This window comes from Berghia stephanieae, chromosome 2 (assembly GCF_034508935.2).
Source record: "Berghia stephanieae isolate SIO BIC M18660-M18661 chromosome 2, UCSD_Bste_1.3, whole genome shotgun sequence".
NCBI lineage: Eukaryota > Metazoa > Mollusca > Gastropoda > Nudibranchia > Aeolidiidae > Berghia > Berghia stephanieae.
Genome location: NC_088361.1, coordinates 11,951,561 through 11,973,659, shown reverse-complemented (window position 1 = coordinate 11,973,659; position 22,099 = coordinate 11,951,561). Strand labels below are relative to the sequence as shown.

At 35.5% G+C, this 22,099-nt stretch overlaps 2 protein-coding genes across 3 annotated transcripts in view; both read right to left on the bottom strand.

The window, feature by feature from the left end:
- Positions 1-7,959, bottom strand: part of LOC144964325 (sorting nexin-13-like) — a 38,373-nt gene extending 30,414 nt beyond the window's left edge. The window contains exons 1-6 of one of the 2 annotated variants that reach the window (XM_078898428.1): positions 7,312-7,959; positions 6,792-6,907; positions 5,083-5,182; positions 4,349-4,438; positions 3,729-3,850; positions 1,027-1,157 (exon numbers count right to left, since the gene is read on the bottom strand). In XM_078898428.1, the coding sequence (XP_078754554.1) occupies positions 1,027-1,157; positions 3,729-3,850; positions 4,349-4,438; positions 5,083-5,182; positions 6,792-6,907 (559 nt within the window). In that variant the 5' untranslated portion in view covers positions 7,312-7,959. The remainder of the gene's footprint in view (positions 1-1,026; positions 1,158-3,728; positions 3,851-4,348; positions 4,439-5,082; positions 5,183-6,791; positions 6,908-7,311) is intronic. The other variant, XM_078898429.1, reaches the window with a different exon arrangement.
- A 7,843-nt stretch (positions 7,960-15,802) lies between these two features.
- LOC144964324 (small integral membrane protein 8-like) lies at positions 15,803-21,879 on the bottom strand. The gene is made up of 2 exons (XM_078898427.1): positions 21,603-21,879; positions 15,803-18,853 (listed from the first exon to the last, which is right to left on the bottom strand). The coding sequence occupies exons 1-2, from the start codon at positions 21,741-21,743 to the stop codon at positions 18,695-18,697; spliced, it is 300 nt and encodes a 99-aa protein (XP_078754553.1). The 5' UTR covers positions 21,744-21,879; the 3' UTR covers positions 15,803-18,694.
- Positions 21,880-22,099: the final 220 nt, after the last annotated feature.

The following is a 22,099-nucleotide window of genomic DNA, read 5'->3' as shown; positions in this document are numbered from 1 at the left end:
AAGTCTAGACTAAAGACAGAATATTTTAGATTAACTTTTCCCTAGTATTTGAAAACCACATTCTTCATATTCCATTGTTATCAGCAAAACTTATTAGTTCACTATAATTGTAATATATATTTATCTTAATATATTGTAACAATTAATTTCCTTTAGGTTCTCACGTCAACAAAAGCTTGTAAAGCGCCAATGTATATGTTCAGTGAAGATTGGTGCTCTATAAACTTTATCTATTTATCATTACAATTATTTTTTACTGTCATCATCAAAATTCTCTAAACCAATCTCTAAACTAAAGACCAGTAGAAAAAGAAGAATTGATCACTTAAATTATTAATGCAATACACAAAACAAAGAAAAAAAGGAGGATATATTGACTATTGGAGTTGATAAGTTAATTAATTGTATCGCTGGCAGGTTTTAAAAAAAAAAAAAACAAGTTTAAAAAACGCATCACAAACATATAAAAATAGTAATTACAGTATAATCACAATCATAAACTAAATGATAAGGACAAAAATAATACAAGTCAAATCAGTGTAAGTCAATATTTCCGAGTTTAATGACTTCTTGGACACGATTTTATGTCAAACCAATTAATCCAAATATTAAATCAGGGTTGCCAATTCAAGGGGCCAAAATTTACTGAACTTTTATGCAAATACATCGACCGATCCCTATCTAAACACTGGACTCCAGTAAAACGAAATTATTTGCTAACTTTTCAATACAGGACAAGACATTATGGTTAAGGATAATAATAGGTCGTGTGATTAGGCTTGTATTCTGGTGCTCACTGGATGGAGGTTCGTTATCCAATCAGCTCATCTTCCTAAGGTTTTCACTTCTGCTCGCCCAGTGATTGGAAAATGTACGAACTTTTTTTAACTTACTGAATTCCATAAATGTATGGAAAATTGGCAGCCCTGTTAAAGTGAAAAAAAATAAAATTGGTTCAATTCAAATGGTTACAAACAGAACAGCTTACTCCGTTCAGGCCTGATTCAAGTGTCAAAGATTACTTACCATCATCTTCACTTTTCTCATTTTTTAAATGAGCTGTCTTATCAGAAGCCCTTCTGTACAGTCGTATATGAGATGCAAAGTCATCCACCAAGTACTGGGTGAAATATGGAGTCCACTCGATCTCTTTGGATCTGTAAATAAAAATTTATTTTTCTTTTTTTAAAGACTGATTTTCTTCGTTAGAAAAAAAAAATTTGAGCTTTTATATAGCATAATTTCCACTCAACATGCTCAAAGTGCTTTACAAGGGGTCCCTGGCCAACAGCAACACTCAACATGTAGGACAGGACATGACGCCTGTTAGGCGATATTACAATTTTTTCGGACAGAGACAACGCTGTTAATGACCAGGTACTCATTTTACACCTGAGTATGGTGAGAGAATGTGAGTAAAGAGCCTTTTCCAAGGACTAAATTATGCGCCGAGCGAGGCTCGAACCCAGGACTTTCCAGTCTGAAAGCGAGTGTCATGCCGCCAGACTACATAGCCGCACCAACTCAGAAAATGAAGGCAAGTAATTAATCTGTATAGTAATGCTAAGTAATTCATTCATTTCAAAAATACAGTTGAAAGTGTTTATTTGGATCAGTACAATTATGTAGAAATCCTCCCGCTTCAGCAATGTTCAAATTAGCAGATTCCATGAATCTTCTTCATAATGTTTGTTTTTGTTTGTTTTTAAGAGTTTTACGGCGCTTGCAACACATTTAGGTTATATCAGCGCCAGTAAAAAGGAAGAAAATGGGATAGTCAAAAGTTCTAGAATTACAATTAAAGCACCCAAGAAAAAGTAAGACAGAGGGGAATTGGGAACAAATAGGGATCAGATGTAGATTCCAAGAGCACACTATCAAAGTTCTTAGTTTGAGATCACCTATAAGTCTCATCCGGACACAAGCACAAAATCCAACAGAGAGGAATACACTCACATGCATACATTATACATTCAAAACAAAAATATAATAACACATAACAGAGAGATGATTTACAAGGAAAAAAATATCATCTCCAAAACAATAACTATGCATTTGACTATTTCCCTCCCAGCTAGGACTCCGGCCAGGGCCAGGACAAAACCAAGTAATCTCATTCCAAGACAAAGACAGAAAGCATGTTGGAAAACAGACATAAGGGGATAGAAGACGCAGTATGTACCCCCCTGCCCACTATGGGAGGTCAGGATCCCCACCCAGTCTTCATAATGTCAACATCCTATCAACGCTATACAAATGTGTTCATTGATTGAGGTAGCTTTAACATTATTGATAGAGAGTTTAATTTGGATATTTGTCTAAATTGTAGCACATCTATTTTACATAACATTCTATATTACAATGAACAGTCTATTGTAATTCATAATGATAAACAGTTTATGATGTGCGGCTATGTGGTCTAGTGGTATGACACTCGCTTTCGGATCGGAAGGTCCTGGGTTCGAGCCTCCCGCTCGGCGCATAGTTGAGTCCTTGGAAAAGGCTCTTTACTCACTTTCTCTCACTGTACTCAGGTGTAAAATGAGTACCTGGCCGTTAACAGCATTGTCTTTGTCCGAAAAATTGTAATATCGCCTAACAAGCGTTATGTTCCGTCCTACATGTTAAATGTTGCTGTTGACCAGGGACCCCTTGTAAAGCGCTTTGAGCACATTTAGTGGATATTGCGCTACATAAAGCTCAATTTAATTTATGATACATTGCGGCTAATATTTCAAAGAGCTGAAATGGGATACCTTAACGCACAGCAATGTCATAACCCAAAACTGCAGCATGTTTGAACAATCATATCAATATAACCTAGATTTAGAGCTTTATCCGTTCCTTGTTTTAATTTTTTGAGTCAAAAAGCATAATCCTGGAACATGCAAGGGTTGTATCCATACACATAAAGTCCATTTTAAATTTTTTTAATTTTCAATCAATTATTCTCCAGATTGTCAAATTGGGACAGTCCCAATTTTATCAGGACAGTTGGCCGCTATGATGATGTAAAAAGACTAATTAACAAAGACCAATTCACATTTTACCAGGCTTATGACTAGCGATGGCCTCATTATAAGGGAATTGTTCATGATTGATCGACTCCATTGATGCTTAAAAAAGACCAATCTTTATTACGAGATTTTCACAAATGTTCACTTTCTATGTTTGTTTTTAAAAGTTTAACAGTGCTTTCAAGACGTTTAGGTAATTTCAGTGCCAGTAAAAAGGAAGAAAATGGGATAGTAAAAAAAACAATTTTAGATTTACTATTAACAGCACAAAATAAAAAGCATGACTCATTAAAGTGTCATCCAGACAAAAGCACAGGATCCCACCAAGAGGAATACACTCAAACGTTAACAAATCATTATACATTCAAAACAATAAATATGACAGTACATAACAGAGAGATGACTAACAAGGAAAAAAAATATCATCTCCCAAAACTAATATAACACATTTGATTGTTTTCCTCAAAGCCAAGGACTCCAGCCAGGGCCAGGACAAACGAAGTAATCTCATTCCAAGATACAGACAGAAAGCAAATTGAAAAAAAAACATACATAGGTGGATAGAAGACACAATATGCGACCTGACTGCCCACTATGGGAGGACAAAAGACTCAACCCTGGTTCACTTTCTCGGTTTCTAAAACTAAAAATTTTTCAACATCTCTTTTGTAAGATTTTCGTCTTAAGCCAAAGTGTCAAGTTTGTACAGACCTGTTTGAAAAAGTAATGATGACCTTCTGAGCACACTTCCAAATATCAACTAAAAACCCATCATGGTCACTTTTCTGTCTGTACCAAGTCTTTATGTAATCCCTGACAGCAAACTCTAGGACCTGCCAAAATATCAGTTGGAAAGAGAATGACAAAATGAAAATTTTAAAATGTAAACAACTCTTCACACAAAACAGGCCATTTCATCTTCCCCCTCCCCCCCCCCCCCCCCCCCCCGCCCCATTAACTCATGCAATGCATCTGGGTTGTTTTGTGTTTTTTTAAGATGTAAAATGAATGTAATGTTATTTTTTATCATCAATGGAAATGATGTAATTTTACAAAAGGTACTTCGAATCATCCTTATTACCATTCATAAATAATGCATGGAAATGTAAACATCCATTTTATTTACTTCTAAATTAACTCAAATTCGTCTCATTTGATTGGTGTTAATCAATTAATGTTGTTAACTAACTAGCCTTTTGCTTATAAATATAACTTAATTTTGAACTAAGATAATGAAAATTGATCAACACTCCAACAGAAATGTAAACATCAAAATGAAGCACAGATATCACAATACAATGGGAAGTAAATTTCACAGGTATCTCTCCTACCTCTTTGAGTACATCATCAATAACACTGGCACCCGTCATTCTCTTGTCAAAGTTTTTGATTTTTGTTGAGGGCTCCATTGAACTTTTAACCTTGGATGATATGTGGGAGAAAGAGGAAGGGGTGGGATAATTATCAACAATTATATTTTATCCTCATCGTATGTGGTATCACATTGCCAAATTTTACTCGCGGCCACTTTCTTATATGTGAACAACATGTGACGCGTTGTGTTAATAAAATGTTGACTTGTATTTCTGTCCCAGACACTGCATTCATGAGAGCAGTGTAGCAATTCAGAATTACCTCCTATTTGTATAGAGGTACTGGGTTCAAGTCCCACCCACTGTGCTATATGGCCTTGTGCAAGTTAACTAGTCCTAGCTCATTTGCTGAGCTGCACTGTGATTGATGCCTGTGATATTTCAGTCTTCGATTGAAACATGCCCTATAGACAAATTTATACACAGAGATGATTCAAAAGAATTTCATTCTATCCCATTTATTTTATAAGAAAGACATTTTACAACCATAAAATCAAAAGGCAGAAATAGAAATGTACAAAAGGATGGTTAACAAACTACTTGTACAATTAGAAACATAAATTTGATTCCTCAAAGCCTGCACCCCACCCCCTCCATATAGCATTGTGAAATACACCAAGCATTACGTCAGTAATTGAAGTGCGCACTACATAGATATGAATGCTACTAAGTGAACAGTAAAGGGCATTTACCTTTAAAAGTCCACCAGGATGAGACATCTCCTCCTCTTCATTTCCATTACTTCTAGAGGTGACAATATTCTTGCCATAATGATATATAATCAAAAGGGCTCTGTTAGCATGGAGGAATAAAGATACAAACAAATTATAATGCATAACAGCATGGTATTAACATAACACCAGTTTTCTGTAGCAGACTTAGTAAATCATGTGCCAAATTGGTACAGTAGAATGGAGCGACTAAAAACACCCCCCCCCCCTATCCAAAATGTGCCCCCTAGATTGAAAGACATTAATTTGATAAATTTCACCCCTCCCCACGCTTCTTTTTAAACATCTTTATTTGATATATGTTGACATTGAAATAAAATGTCCGATATTCATTTTCCTAAAGTGTGGGGAAGGAAGAAAATCTATCAAATGATGTACATTTTCACCATATTTTTTAAACATCTTTCAATCAGGGTGGCACACTGGGGGGCTGGTCTTAGCCACCCCATTCCATTGTACATTCACACTACATACTAATGTGACTCTTCTACTTCTTTTTATTGGTTATTCATCGATTAATTGATCAATACATTTTTGTGCACTCTTTATAAAACTATTTTCAAAAATGAAAAGAAAATAAATTCATTTATTTTGTTGTTTTTTGGGGGGTTTTTTTACAATAAATAAAAATCTGTAATATAAGAAAGGAGATATGACAAGGTGAATAAGCATTTCAGCATTCTCTGAAAAGATTGGATATATATATTTACTTTAATAAATTAAAAATGAAATGCTAAAATTTGACAATGAATCTCACGTATCCATCATAACCGTCCACAACTGACCATGTGCTCTTAGATTAATTGTGGAACTTCGTCAGTATTGAAACTAAAAATAGTGAAAACTAAGCTTTTCTGCAGGGCATATAATTTGGACTCTTACTATGTATTTTATTATAATATATTATTTTATCATCGTATTTATGTGGTTTTTAAAATGTTAGTTTTATATTTGTGTATGATACATGTACTGATGTAAAGCGCCAGTGAGCAAACTTAATTGGAACTAGGGGCTATATAAATTCAATATGTTGTTTTGTTTGTTTTTGTTTTTAAGGGTTTTACAGCGCTTGCAACACACTTGGGTCATATCAGCGCCAGTAAAAAGGAAGAAAATGGGATAGTAAAAAGTTAAAGCACCCACAAAAAGGTAAGACAAGGGGGAATTGGTTCAAATAGGAAACAGGTGTAGATTCCAAGAGCATAATATCAAAGTACTTAGTTTGAGATCACCTAAAAGTCTCATCTAGACACAAGAACAGGTCCCAACTAAGAGGGATACACTCAAATGTTTACAAATCATATAAAATATTTAAACAAAACACTACAGTGCATTATAACAGAGAGATGATTTACAAGGAAAAAAATATCATCTCCCAAAACTATAACTATACATTCGACTGTTTTCCTCCCAGACAAGGACTCCGGCCAGAGTCAGGACAAAACCAAGTAATCTCATTCCAAGACAACGACAGGAAACAATTGGAAAGTGGGTATAGGGGTATAGAAGACACAGCATGTACCCCCCTGCCCACTATGGGAGGTCAGGATCCCCACCCAGATGTTATTATTATTATTATTATATTATTATATTATTATTATTATTATTATTATTATTATTATTATTATTATTATTATTAATTGACATTCATTTTACATATATACACTTACCCCCCAACAAGGGCTATGGCATATAGTCCAATGTAAACGGCAAATCCTCTGAAAGTGATGACGAAAAACACAAGTGCCAAACTACCCCAGACCCATTCATTCCCAGTGAGAGCCATCTATGAAACGAGCAAAAAACAAAAAAGAATAATAAACTACAATGATCGAAATCTAAAATTCCAACTAAAAATAGACTCAATTCTGAATGAGTCTATAAAAAAAAAAACTTTACTGCCAAAATATTATAGTTAAATTATCATTAACAAGTTACGTTAGAAATAATCCCAAGAACACCTGATAATTGATAAGGGAAAATTGGTCCACTATTTGACAGGATGAAACGGTTGGTTGGGAAGCTCTAGTACTCTCGTGCTTGACTTTTGGAAATAAAGTGAAGAAAGTTGATTCATTGCTTGAAAGTAGATAGAAGGTGTACCTTTGTTAAATATAAATAGTTGGAAATTTCAGTTGGATGAATTTAAATTGAAAATTGAAAACAAGAATTTAAATTTAAAATACTCACCTTCTTCAGCGGGTAATATTTCGAATTTTATGGTAAGCCACGATGAACTACAACTACAAAAACATAAGCACTGAATGTGTTCCAAAATCATAATTTGAATAAAGTTGTAAACTTCATTGTTTCATTCTCATTATTGTGAGGTGCATATGCCCATGGCAAAGTCTGTGACTGTGATGACAGAAATTTCGAAATTACAGTTACAGTGTGTGTGTAACTTTGATTTTGATGTGGCTTAATTATTCAGTAACACAGAGAAATCAGAATAAATCATAAATGGCTAGATAACATGAAAACGGGTACAAATTGTCGCTTTGCGACTCAGTGAATCTTATTCGGCCAGCAGTGTCGTCTCTGGTGTGTTGGTCTTCTTACTTAGTCATCATGTCCATTCTGTGATTCTGTGTTGTGTTGTTTCTGACTGAACGAGGTCTTATTCGTCAACATTTACTTTCAATTGTGGCCAGAATTTAACAAATGCAATGAATAATTGTAGAATATGAAAGAATAAAATGATATCAAAGATAGTAGCATTCGTTAAGAGTATGTGTATTTATGGTATTTCATTTTTTCACAAAATGTAAACAATGTCACAAATGGGAGGATACACACAACAGTCAACTGACAGACATTTATTTGCGTTTAATCAACACTCCAGAACAAAAGAGCGTTTGACTTCGTGTCTGCTTTTGTATGTTTCGCAAAACGTCTTCGTTCATTGACTTTTCATCGGCAAGATCCTTTATTTGGTACCCAAATATTACGATTCGGTATAAAATGACCACTAATTCGGCTTGCCAAGACGATCACAAATAGTTTAAATCAATACACAAACTTGTGTAACCTTAACTTCAATCTTAACCTCAAATACTCAAGTCTGATAATAAAGGATATAAATCCATCAATTTTATTTACATTTTCCAAGATTACGCAGAGGCAACAAATATAAAAAATTTATTCAAGATTTCAGACCAAAATAAGACAGAACTCATTTATTATACGAATAGTGAAAAGATGGAATAGTATCTGTTTTAAAACCAAAAAAAAACATGTTCTTTGAATCAGTTTAAAATCTTAGTTGATAGGGAGTTAAAGTATCTGAGATTTAAGTATGACTATTTTTGTTTTATTCAATTTTCCTTTTTTTAAATTAATTAATTGATTAATTCCTGAATTCTATTTGATTTTGTTAAATTTTTTTTCATTCATTTATTTGTTTGGTTGTTTATTTAGTTATTTATTCATTTATTTATTTATCTTTTAAACTTTAAATTGTCATGTGGATATAATTGTTTCCATTACTTTCATGATTATGTAGTCTGGTTTGTAAATGTTGACAAGTAAAAGGCATGACATCTGAAACAATGTCAAATCATAATATATCAGAGGCTTATGTATGATTATTATCGTTGTTGCTTTCGTGATTATTGTTGTCATTAATATTTCATTGTACTTTGAACTTTGTACATTTATAATTCATTCGATCATGACCAATTTTCAATTACCAGTTTTCTATGATAGTATTTGTCGATTTTACATTGCTATATGGATACATTTTTCCTTACATTCAAAGTTGTGTAAAACTGTCTGTGAATGATACAATCAATACAAGCCATATGAGATTCTGTAATTATATACTATTGTATAAGGCATTTAAAGGATAATTCCTATATTAAGCCTTTAGTAAGATAAGAAAAGATATGATATAAATAATTACCTTTCTGAAGAAGCTATAGTCAGTGGTAGATGTTATAACAGTGCTGATACAAAATATGCGTATTAGAGGTTATAAAAATAGAAATCTACAAATGCTTTCACTTCTCAATTATCTTTTATTCCAATTCACCAAGACTAATGTTCCTTCAATGTGTAGGCTACTTTAATTACGAATATATATATATATATATATATATATATATATATATATATATATATATATATATATATAATATATATATATATATATATATCACTGGCGGTCGGTCTGTTGAGCAAAGTTGTTTTGTGCCGCCCTATAATTTTCAAATTTAGCAGATACTCCTTTTTGTCTCAATTTTTGCCAATGTTGATTTTCGTTAACACTCGCGCATCTCTCCTGCCTTTCTAGCCATGATTGGTACCTACCTGTAACAAAGGTTGTGCGTCATCACAGACAGCTCTCTTTTTCTTGTTGTCCCACGCGAGGCGAGATGACGTGCGACAATGAGCTGAGGGTGGGGGATGGGGACAACCATGAGCCAAAAAGTCAACAGGCCGCCTTAGTATTTTATATAAAAGATTTGTTTTCTTCTGTTTTCAAACCACGGCTATCCACTTCCCACCACAAACAACTGATACTCTTTACTGCTAAAATAACTAGGTCAGGCCGGCAAATTTAGTTTTGCACACCTTGAGGCCTTACTTGGGAGAAGTCAAAACCATATCAGTTTTATCATTGAAAGAACAGATTTGTTGTAATCAAACCATACGGATGAAGAAAATTACAATAAATATAGATCTTATGCTATTCGTTTTGCTCAAATGGATGTTAATCATCAATAAGAATATTACACAAATCATTCACCGAGTAGAGCCCCACGATGCTATAAATAAGAATCCCAGTCCATTAACCCGACACACACACACACACACACACACAGCAGTTCAACTTATAGTTATGTTATTGTCGTTGGAGTAGATAAGTAGTGCATTGAGGTTGGATTTTCTATTCCTTCTATTAATGACTGTTATCACAGTATCACACGAATATCGAAGAAAGAAATTTTATATGGCAGTCGAATTGCTGTTGTCGTGTTGTTCTTTTTAAAAAAATGATATTCACAAATCTCAATGCACAGACGTGTATCGCAATCCATACCGAAACAACAATGAAAGGATCCATAGACTTCAATGATCTAGAGGAAAATCAACAAATAGACCTCTTTTACATAATATATGCCCATCGTAAATGCCAGTGTTACGTGAGTACATCTCTTTAAAATTCAAACCACCACACTGCCCCCCCCCCCCCCCCCCCCCCCCTCCCCTTCCCATTTTATTTTTACACACAATATACACACATTCTAAAAAAATAAACCCACTAGAACATTGATATTGCGCAATTTCCGCTGAGTGAGCTCAAGACACTTAAAAAGGGCTCCTAAGCCAAAAGCAACATGCAGACGAGACATGATGCCTGTTGGGCGAGATAACATTTTCCTCCAACACAGTCAACACTGCTTCTGGTCAAGTACCTACTCATTTTACACATGAGTACAGTGAGAGAATGTTTTCGATCCATGCCGCCTTAAATAAACAACCAGAAACCGCCCCTGATATATATAGAATACAGATTGTCATTCACATTTTTTGTGGCCGAGACGTTCGGATTACGCCGACTGAGGACGTGGAATAAATAAGCCCACAGAAACGAACGTCTCGGCCACAAAAAAAATGTGAGTGACAATGTGTATTCTATATTAGCTCTAACCATAATTATCGAGCACTTTCGTACCTACGAGTACCCACCAACACTCATAAATATGTATATATATATATATATATATATATATATATATATATATATATATATATATATATAATATATATAATATTATATAATTATATATATATATATATATATATATATATATATATATATATATATATATATATATATATAATGATATATATATATATTCGTAATTAAAGTAGCCTACACATTGATATATTATTTGATATAGAATTAAAGGAAATCTCGTTCCAATAGCGTCTTATCCAAAGGGTAGGAATCAATTGCTATTGTCCGTTTCACCCTAAAGACACTCTGGCTCAATGAGCCTTATGAGTCTGAACGACTTTTTTTTTTAAGATCTTTTGGGCACCTTTAACCCAAAGGCTCTCAATTCTAATCTTTAGATAGTATGCGCTTGGCTAAGAAACTCACAACATTGCCAGCCGCAACACACAAAACGATGTGTAACCTTGAACGTTTATGGGCTGGTTAATACATTTCGGTGATAATTACTCATAAACATGGATGGCAAAAAAAAAACAACAACAAACAATATCAAAGACCTGAGTGACGTCAACTACGTTCTATCTATCTATAGTTCTTTTTTACAATTGTCTGCTCAGCACACTTTACTGGATAAATTTTGAGATCGATGAAGCACGTTGTGCATTTGTTCCATTTAAAGATGCCTGTTTAATATAGACTGTTATAATGTGCGGCTATGTGGTCTAGTGGTATGACACTCGCTTTCGGATCGGAAGGTCCTGGGTTCGAGCCTCGCTCTTTGAGTCCTTGGAAAAGACTCTTTACTCACATTCTCTCACCGTACTCAGGTGTAAAATGAGTACCTGGTCATTAACAGCGTTGTCTTTGTCCGAAAAATTGTAATATCGCCTAACAAGCGTCATGTCTCGTCCTACATGTTAAATGTTGCTGTTGACCAGGGACCCCTTGTAAAGCGCTTTGAGCACGTTAAGTGGATATTGCGCTATATAAAAGCTCAATTTATAATTCTGTATACTGGAGATATAACGTTAAAACACAAACTTGTGCGGCTATGTGGTCTAGTGGTATGACACGAGCTTTCGGATCGGAAGGTCATGGGTTCGAGCCTAGCTCGGCGCATAGTTGAGTCAATGGAAAAGACTCTTTACTCACATTATCTCACCGTATTCAGGTGTAAAATGAGTCAACATCGTTGTCCCTCTGTCGGAAAATTTGTAATATCGCCTTACAGGCGTCATGTTTTGTTCTAGAGGTTACGTGTTGCTGTTGACCAAGGACCTCTTGTAAAGCGCTTTGAGCACGTTTGGTGGATATTGCGCTTTTTAAAAAAAAGCTCAATTTGTATTGTAATGATAGCTAAGAAGTCCAAATAAGGAAAAGCGATTCGGTGTTTAAACAGTTCACTGTCGTGCTTTGTCTTTTTTTTTTTTTTTTTTTAAAGGATTTTTTTAATTGGCCAGAAAACTCGTTATTTAAAATATCGATCGATTTAAATGATCCTCATCTTGGAAAAAACGCTCAAACCTGGGACTTCGCGAAATATGCCATCAAGTCCCAGGTTTAAAAGTTTTGGCCACGATAAGAGTCATTTAAATCGATCGATATTGGAAGGACGAGTTTTCTGGCCAAATTTTTAACTGCGTGTTTTTCCACACACATGTTCAGGTAACAAAGTAAGAGAAGGTTCTCATTTTATATTGAAATATATGCGGCTATGTGGTCTAGTGGTATGACACTCGCTTTCGCATCGGAAGGTCCTGGGTTCGAGCCTCGCGCTCGGCGCATAGTTGAGCCCTTGGAAAAGGCTCTTTACTCACATTCTCTCACCGTACTCAGGTGTAAAATGAGTACCTGGCCGTTAACAGCGTTGTCTTTGTCCGAAAAATTGTAATATCGCCTAACAGGCGTCATGTCCCGTCCTTCATGTTAAATGTTGCTGTTGGCCAGGGACATTTTGTAAAGCGCTTTGAGCACATTTAGTGGATATTGCGCTATATAAAGCTCAAAAATATTTTTTAAATCCGTCCTAAGCAATATGAAGACGGTATAGTAAGGGGGTGGGGAGGGGTAAGGGGGTCATTTAGTGAGGTTTCTATTTAATGACAAATGCGGATATATGTATAGGGAGGGGGAAAGAACTAAACTAAGAAGTAGCCTCACCAATCTCCTTCACCTCTACTCGTGTTCGCTATACACATTTCTCGAACAGAATCTGATCAGCTTATATTAACCGGTTAAGTGCCGTACTCTGGAAAGAAACATATTTTTAAACATTTGACCTGAAAACTCGATCGATTTAAACTACCTTCATCTTGGCAAAAACTCCCTTCCTCGAGAGGTCCCAGGTTTGAGAATTTATGCACTCTAGATGCAGTAAAACAGGACTATAGATTAGAATTAGGAGCGCCTGGGTTAGAGGTGCCCATACAATATATCTTTTAAATAAAAGTAGTCCTTCAGATTCAATTGAGCCGTGAAACGAATAATAGCAATTGCTTGCTACCCTTTTGAAACGACACCAGTCAATCACAAAGTACTTTCCGCCAGATCTAACAGACCGAGATCGATCCCGGGCGAACTCGATATATATTTATATATTTGTTTTTTTGTTTTGTTTTTTTTTTTTTTTTTTTTGTTACCGACCCCCTGTCCACCCAGCAGTGATTGGGTAGCTGGGTCTGTTAGATTGCGGTAGACTGTCGTCCTGTCAAAAGGGAAGCAAGCAATTGCTATTGTCTGTTTCATGCAATAGAAATAGCGTTAAACTCCGGCTCCATGGGCGGGCCTCTTGGCTCTGAAGGACTATCCTACTTACTTTGTAAGAGGGTAGAAAAGATATTATATTATTTACTTCTTCCCTTCCTCCACGACATCATAAGATATCGTTGACTAGGCATTCCACGAAGGAATATAGATAATTAATCAAACAAGATGTCTGATGGCAAAGTACTTTCCACTAGATCTAACAGACCCAGCTACCCAATCACTGCTGTGTGGAAAGGGAAATTTCACCCATCACATCGTTTGCCCACGCCACCAAAGTTTCCAACCCCGATTCACCACTACTTTGGGGAATCAAAAAGGTGAAAGTGAGGAATTTGACATCATAATGAGGAATCAAATAACCGTATAGATATTTTATACGAGTCGTTCGATTCATTTTCCACTGCGTCGAGAGAAGAAAAAAAGGACTTCTCACTCTTCCTCACTCATTCAAGCTATATTCCGACAACTAATCTACACTAACGATAGCTTCATTCTCTCATCGTAGGCTCTTTTAGCCCTTGCCACAAGAGCATTACTAAATTTGTGCAATAAAACATTCCATGTGATTGGAATGCGGGATTTTCAGTAATGAATTATGAATGCGAAATTCAGCAATGAGCGATTGTTTAGCTGAATGATTTCTGCGAAATACGATTAAGGTCATATCAGAACCAGTAAAAAGGAAGATGTTTGTTTAACTTTTTTTTTTTTTTTTTACGGCGCTTGCAACACATTAACAGACCTGCATCTGCCCCCTGAAAAAATCGGTTATCCGCGAGGGGGTCAGGGGGGACAACGTCCCCCGGAAGCCGAAGCTTTTTCAATATAACATGAGCAAAGATCCCCATTTCCCGGAATATTTTCTTAGAATTTTACCAATTCAATAGGCTGTGAAACAAAATGAAAAAGTATTTTGATTTAATTTTTTTTTTTCAGGCGGAGCGAAATTGCCGGAACTTAATAAAAAAGATATAAAAAATTGAACTTTATATAGCGCAATATCCACTAAATGTGCTTTACAAGGGGTCTCTGGTCAACAGCAGCATTTAACATGTAGGACGGGACATGACGCCTGCTGGGCGATATTACAATTTTTCGGACAAAGACAACGCTGTTAACGGCCAGGTACTCATTTTACACCCGAGTACGGTGAGAGAATGTGAGTAAAGAGCCTTTTCCAAGGACTCAACCATGCGCCGAGCGCGAGGCTCGAACCCAGAGCCTTCCGATCCGAAAGCGAGTGTCATACCACTAGACCATATAGCCGCATTTAGGTCATATCAGCGCAAGTGAAAAGGAAGAAAATGGGATAGTAAAAACAGTCTAGAAATACAATTAAAGTACCATCGAAAAGGTAAGACAAAGGGGAATTGGTTTAACCCTCTTCTTACCAGCCATTTTCAGGATTTTCCCCAAAACTTCACACCCAAGTAACATAAAAATATACTTTTAGCACTCAAACACAATAGCAGTAAAGTTCTTGCGATAAATAATTTCTTTTGCAAAACATCCTCTACAACACACTTTTCATTTTATTTAAATGTTATGATGGACAAAAGAAATTTTAATAAGAAAAATGTTGGTTGTATCGTAACGAATGTGACGATTTTCCTGTGGTTGGTAAGGAGAGGGTTAAATAGGAAATAGATGTAGATTCCAAGAGCACACTATCAAAGTACTTAGTTTGAGATCACCTAAAAGTACTAAAAGTCTTACCCAGACACCAGCACAAGATCCCACTAAGAGGCATACACTCAAATGTTTACAAATCATGAACAATTTTAAAAAGAACAGTTCATAACAGAGAGATGTTTACAAGGAAAAATATCTCCCAAAACTAGAACTATACATTCGACTGTTTCCCTCCCAGCCAAGGACTCCGGCCTGGGTCAGGACAAAACCCAAGTAATCTCAGTCCAAGACTAAGACAGAAAGCAATTGGAAAACAGACACAGGGGGAGAGATGACAAACCAAGTACCTCTCTGTCCACTATGCGAGGTCAGGAACCCACCCAGTCAACAGCCCTTCTCAAGAACTCAGCTTTGCACCACTCAGACTCAGAGTGGGATTCAAACCCAGGACCTTCCGATCCGAAGGTGTCATACCACAATATATAAAAGAGACAACAAGAGCTGACCTTCCAGGCCAGGAGTAGGATCCCCATCTCATAATTTCCATCCATCTCAATGTTATTGTTATTGAAAAGAACAAAAATAAAACTCGGAAAAATCAATTCATAACTTTTATTTTTCATGAACTTTTGTTTTCGTAAAATAAATAAATACTCTCTCTCTCTCTCTCTCTCTCTCTCTCTCTCTCTCTCTCTTCACTCCACTCTTCTGTTTTATTATAAATAATACATATATCTTACTCTCCACTCTCTTTTAACAATATAATACATGAAATATCAGTCAGCCTGTTGATATAAATAATAAAAACACAAAGTTTCTAATAATTACTTTCTTATCATCACCAACTCCTTTATAAATAATGTATATTACATGAAATATACAGTCAATGTTGATATAAATAAATAAATTAATCTCAAGCTGAAATGACTTCCTACACATTTACCGTCAAATACTATCATGAATTTCTTTATATAATTTTAAAATAATAATTAGGATCATAGTTTTCTTTTTTTAAAATTATAATTTTTTTGTTTTAATAATTGCATGTTTATTTAATTTTCTTTTGTATGTAAATATTTATTTAATTATATTTTTTAACAATATTATTTTCCTTCGTATGGTATGTGTTGTTTTTGGGTTTTTATTTATTTGGGGGGGGGGGGGGGGGGGGGGGGGGGGGGGGGGGGGGGGGGGGGGGGAGGGGGTCTTTTGGTTTTGGTCCTAACTGACCTGTACACATTTGCAGGTCGGATTCCCAAAATGTTTACGGTTTCATTGTTGTAATGGAAATACTCTCAAACCGACACAACATAATATTGTCCATTACAGTTACAGCAATGTTAAATTAAGCCCATAATTTGTTTGGTTATGAGACCTGCAAATATGTGCTCCTAGGTCAGAACCCTTTGTCATTCTTATGAAATCAGTCTGTTGAAGGCAAACTGCTATGTCTCGGCATGTACCCGACAGAATGATCAGTAGTAAGTGACAATGATGACAATGATTTTAAAAAACAAAACTCAGGCCCTGCTATTGCATTCTTGGGCAAGGCACTTGAAATCCACCAAGTATTTGTTATGGGTTTTTTAATGCTTGTGACACACTTTAAGGCCATTTCATCACCAATAAAAACGAAGATACAGGATGGTTAAAAAAAATAGTTATACGCATATAAAAAAGTGAGAGAAAGAGGAAATTGGTCAGTAAATTCCATGAGCAATGTACCCATGTGTCTAGCTTAAGACCACCTAAAATCAAACAGTAGCACAGGATCCCACTCACATTGTAACTAAAATAAATGTATCGATGATTAAATAATAATAATATAACATAAAGAGATGATTTGCACTGAAAAAATGTCATATCTCAAACGACTCTCGACAGGACAATGAAAAAAACCCAAAACCAAATGATCTCATTCTGGAATAAAAATTTTAATTAAAATTGAGCTTTTATATAGCGCAATATCGACTAAACGTGCTCAAAGTGCTTTACAAGGGGTCCCTGGCCAACAGTAACATTTAACATGTAGGACGGTACATGACACCTGTTAGGCGGACAGAGACAACGCTATTAACGGCCAGGTAGTACTCATTTTGCACCTGAGTACAGTGAGAGAATGTGAGTAGAGAGCCTTCTCCAAGGACTCACCTATGCGCCGAGCGAGGCTCAAACCCAGGACCTTCCGATCTGAAAGCGAGTGTCATACCACTAGACTACATAATAATAAGAATAAGAACACAAAGTTACATAAAAAAAAGATAAATGATATAAGAAGTGTAAGAAACACTGAAAAGATGGACTGATACATAGTTCCTCTGACCCCAAGAGGCCAACTTTTTTCAAAACCTAAGGGGTATTCCTTCGATTTTCAATAAGGGTGAACTGAGAGAGTTAAGTTATTAATAAGTATTTAGTTATAGACACTGAAAGATTTACAAAAACAAAACAAAAAAAAACACTTTAATATAGCGCAACACCCACTAAACGTGCTCAAAATGTGTACAGAGGGTCCCTAGCCAACAGCAACACTTAACATGAAGGACGAGACATTATGCCTGTTACTGTTAGGCGACATTACAATTTATTCCAACAGACACAATGTTGTTAACTTCCAGGTACTCATTCATTTTACACCTGAGTACGGTGAGAGAGTGTAAGTAAAGGGCCTCTTCCTAGGACTCAACCAAGCGCTGCTCACAACAGGACTTGAACAGGACTTTCTGATCCAAAGGCTAGTATCATACTACAAGACCACATAGTCGCTTAAGTGCTAAGACAACAAAGACCACCTGACAGATGATGCAGTCTGCACACAATGGGTATATTATGGTTCCATACGGCCTAATGGGGAAATTAATGAACTATAGATTATAACTATGTATTGAACATGGTGAATCTGGCGAAATGCCCTCAAAACGTGTGCAAGTTTATCTATATATTTAAAATGTAGAAAGACTGTAGACCACATGAGGTTATAATCAACTCGATTAAAACAATATTATGCAACATTAAATAGAGGACAATAGTGTGATGTCAAAATACAGGTTCCAATCTGATTGGAAGTGTAAGTCCAGTCTTCCTCATGGCTTGATACATACATTGTGCATTTGATCTTTTTGTTTCCATCTTATTTTCTAGCCTAAAAAAATGTTGGTCGTCAATAAAGATCATTCATCCTCACTCTTTTATGCCCAGTTATCATAAGAATCTTGCTACTAAAATAGTTATGCCACCTTATGATTCAATATGTAACCTATTCATTGTTTATACGTTGTCCAGAGGACTGGCTGCATGCTTCCAAGGAGTTTTGAACCAGAAAAGAGGAAGGTGTGACATCACGAATTCTCTGTCTCATTGAGTCATGACCCAGACTTGGAAAAATCACAGATTCAGTTCATGAAATGCAAATTATTTACTCCTTGCTATAAGAAGGTCTTGGAATTTGAATGCACAATTGATATTGTTGAATGATGCGTTCCAGTCTGATCAATACCACCTGGAAACTTTAGGTCTTGTTGTCGTGCCACCATCTTCGTCTAATGTGACATATGTCGACCTTTTCTTGTCATCTGTCCAATTCATGTAAACAATATAGGAGATACATGTGGCAAAAGTAATGGCTCCAAATGTCATGACATACTTGTTCTGCGGGAAAAACAAAAAAATATGTATAAACATCAAAATTAATAGAAATAATGATGGTGGTGATGATGATGATGATGATGATGATGATGATGATGATGATGATGATGATAATTGTAAACAGATGCATTTTATATCATCAGATAGACATAGATGTGTATTATAAAGTTTAATTTAAGTCACCTTTGACATTGGGTGTGACCTACATTCAAGTAACCGAGAACGGAAAAGCACCAAAAACTCCAAGATGGAGATAACTAGAGCATTTATAAGCACAACATCCATTAAGCATGTTCAAAGCGCTTTACATGGGCCCCTAGCCAACCGCAACACTTAAACATATAAGACGAGACATACACCTGATAGGCGATAGTACTTTTTTTCCCGACGGAGACAACACTGTTAACAGCCGGGTACTGATTTTACACTGAGTACGGCGAGAGAATGTGAGTAAAGAGCCTTTTCCAAGGACCCAACTATGCGCTGAGCGAGGCTCGAACTCAGGACTTCGGATCCAAAAGCAAGTGTCATAACACAAGATCACATAGCAGCATAATAAACATCTAATAATAAAGTGTGCAAACATCTAATTTACATATTTCTAGTTATTAAGATTTTACTGTTACATCCCCCCTCTTAGCAATAAACAAATAATATATGATTCTGCAATTTATTTGTATTTATAAAACAAGTTGTTTTCATCGTGTCAAATAACACTACGAGCTTGCGTGTATGTTTTACTACACGATAAAAAAATAACTGTTAAATAAATACAAAGAAATGAAAGAATACATTTATTCCACCCCTCCAAATAAGATTCTTAGATATTTCGTGACCAATTAAATGCTAGTAGTACTTTCGATTCGCCTTAATTTGTATCTTTCTCCATCTGCTAGAATGACAATTTGACCCAAATAAGAAAAACTTTGGATTTGTATTCATGCTCATTTTTACTTGCCTTCAGCTGTCTTTTGCACCTTATTTTAAACCAATAAAAATGTGCAAACGTTTAATAAATTTTTTATTCAACGCATTCAAAGCATTATTCACCTATTACATACTAACTAAGAGATGATTGGGTTTTCCAATGGAAGGGGTGGAATAATCATTTTTTTAAAAACAAGTATCAATATCATCAATTAAACATAAGTTGTTAGATGTTGTTTTACATTATCAGATTTTCCTTTACATTATTACATTTATTTGTGCAGATATAATCAAACATTAAAAATCTAAGCAGAAATATTTTTAAAATATAAGAAATTATAAGTGTTGGCCTTGCTGCAGTCGTCCCAGTCGTACTAGAGATTTTTTAAACCTTGATCCAGTGGAGGATATTATTGTGTCCCTGTATCGACTGGGTCTCCTAAAACTGCATCCGCTTCTCATGATAGGATATGGTTTAATGATAGCGTGATTTTGTTCCTGGAGAAGTCGGTTTCCTCGCGATCAAATATGTGCTTACAAATGTTCTGATCATTGGTAGATGAGTCCCAGGAATCAGCTTTTGGTCTTGAAGACTTGTGGTGTATTTGACTACTTTCTTGAAGACTGTCAATGACAGTCTCGTTGACTTTTAAATAGGTACTTTGGTAAACGTCCATTTGGCCCTCCAGCAGGGAGCCGATAAATGGGCTAGTGGCTGTGACCCGATTTTTTTGACTTTTGAGTGATGGGTCTCAGAAAAAGTTCCATAGATTTTTTGTTTATGGGTGGATTTTAATGATTGATGTCTTATTTTCTTCAGGAGAAATTACTCTATCGTTTGGTGTAGTTTATTTTAAAATCAATGACAATTTAGTATAACTTTTGATTATGGATAAAATAGGGTATAATTAAGCTTTGGATAATTGAAAGATTAGAACTTGGTAAATCAAAATTTCATGCTGGCTCGTTTATTTAACATCTTAACTTTTATATAAAATTAAATTCAGGGCAAAGTTGTATACCGCATCCATGAAATTCGTTCCAGCAAAATCCTTACTCAAATATTAGCGGCCATTTTAGACCAGTTTTGAAATCCAAATGGTGGTTACTACCGGAAATGCACCACTTTTCAGGTCACAAAGTCCGTCGGTAAATAACAAAGGCAAATAGAAGACCATTTTTCAGCCTTTAAACTAACATAACTTTTCTTCTGCTTATCTGATTTTCACAATTTTGGTATCATTAGAATCGTGTTGAAAAGCACTTAAAAATGATATAGGTTTCATTGAGCTCAATCCAATTTGAATTTTTTACCAAAGTACCTATTTTAAACTGATTACAGGTTGGTAAACAGATTGTCTCAATGACTTGGTGTCCCTTCTGTTGTACCATCCTCTGATGTGACGAAATTCCATTTTAGGCCTATATAGACTTAGATCTACATTTGATTCTATTTAAAACTCTATATTGTACAACACATCCTCCTTTTGATGTTTTTCTGAATTCCACACCTTTTATAAATATCTATTGTCATATTTAATTCGTACTTCCCTACAAAGGGGCATTCTATTTCCTGTCCCATCATTTTTTAATTATTATTTTTGTTTGTTTGTTGTTTATTCACCTTAACTACGCCATTCACACCCTTAGTACTAGACGTCTAGTACTTCATTCATCGTGTTTTGTTGATAAAGGGGAAACCCAAAACGTCCACAGTGTCTGTCTTCGTCTAATAAAATGAAGCTTACAATTCAATATATCTAATTATCAATCTATATTATATATTTAACATTAACATCGCTCAAAGTTAAAAGCCAAGACTTACCGGTCGAGCATATAACTCGATATTAACTGCACGAAATAATGAGGTTGATTTCATGCCAGCCCATCCTGAATCTCTGGTTTTAAACAAATCCTTAAACTTCGAGGACGAAGAGCCTGTCTGTGATTGTGAACTTTCTTTCATATTTAATACACCGCGAATTGATTGATATACCAGTCAGAGATTATATTATTAGATCCTCAGACTTAATACTAACCACTAACCACACTGACTGATCCCTCTCCACTCTCCTTCTCTCTTTACATGGATTGACCTTTCCTATAATTTTAGAATGATCTCCCTTAGCCAACACAAGTGATTTGAGATTTGAAAGGGGGGGGGGGAGGTCATAGTTCAGGGATTTTTTAATTCAGAAAAGTGAGTGGAGCAGGCACTTATGTTGGTAACAACAAGATATGAAGTGAGTAGAAAAGTGCCAGAAGACAATAGAGAATAATTTATTTTTTTTTCGCGGCGGTGGTGGGGTTTGAACCTGCGAC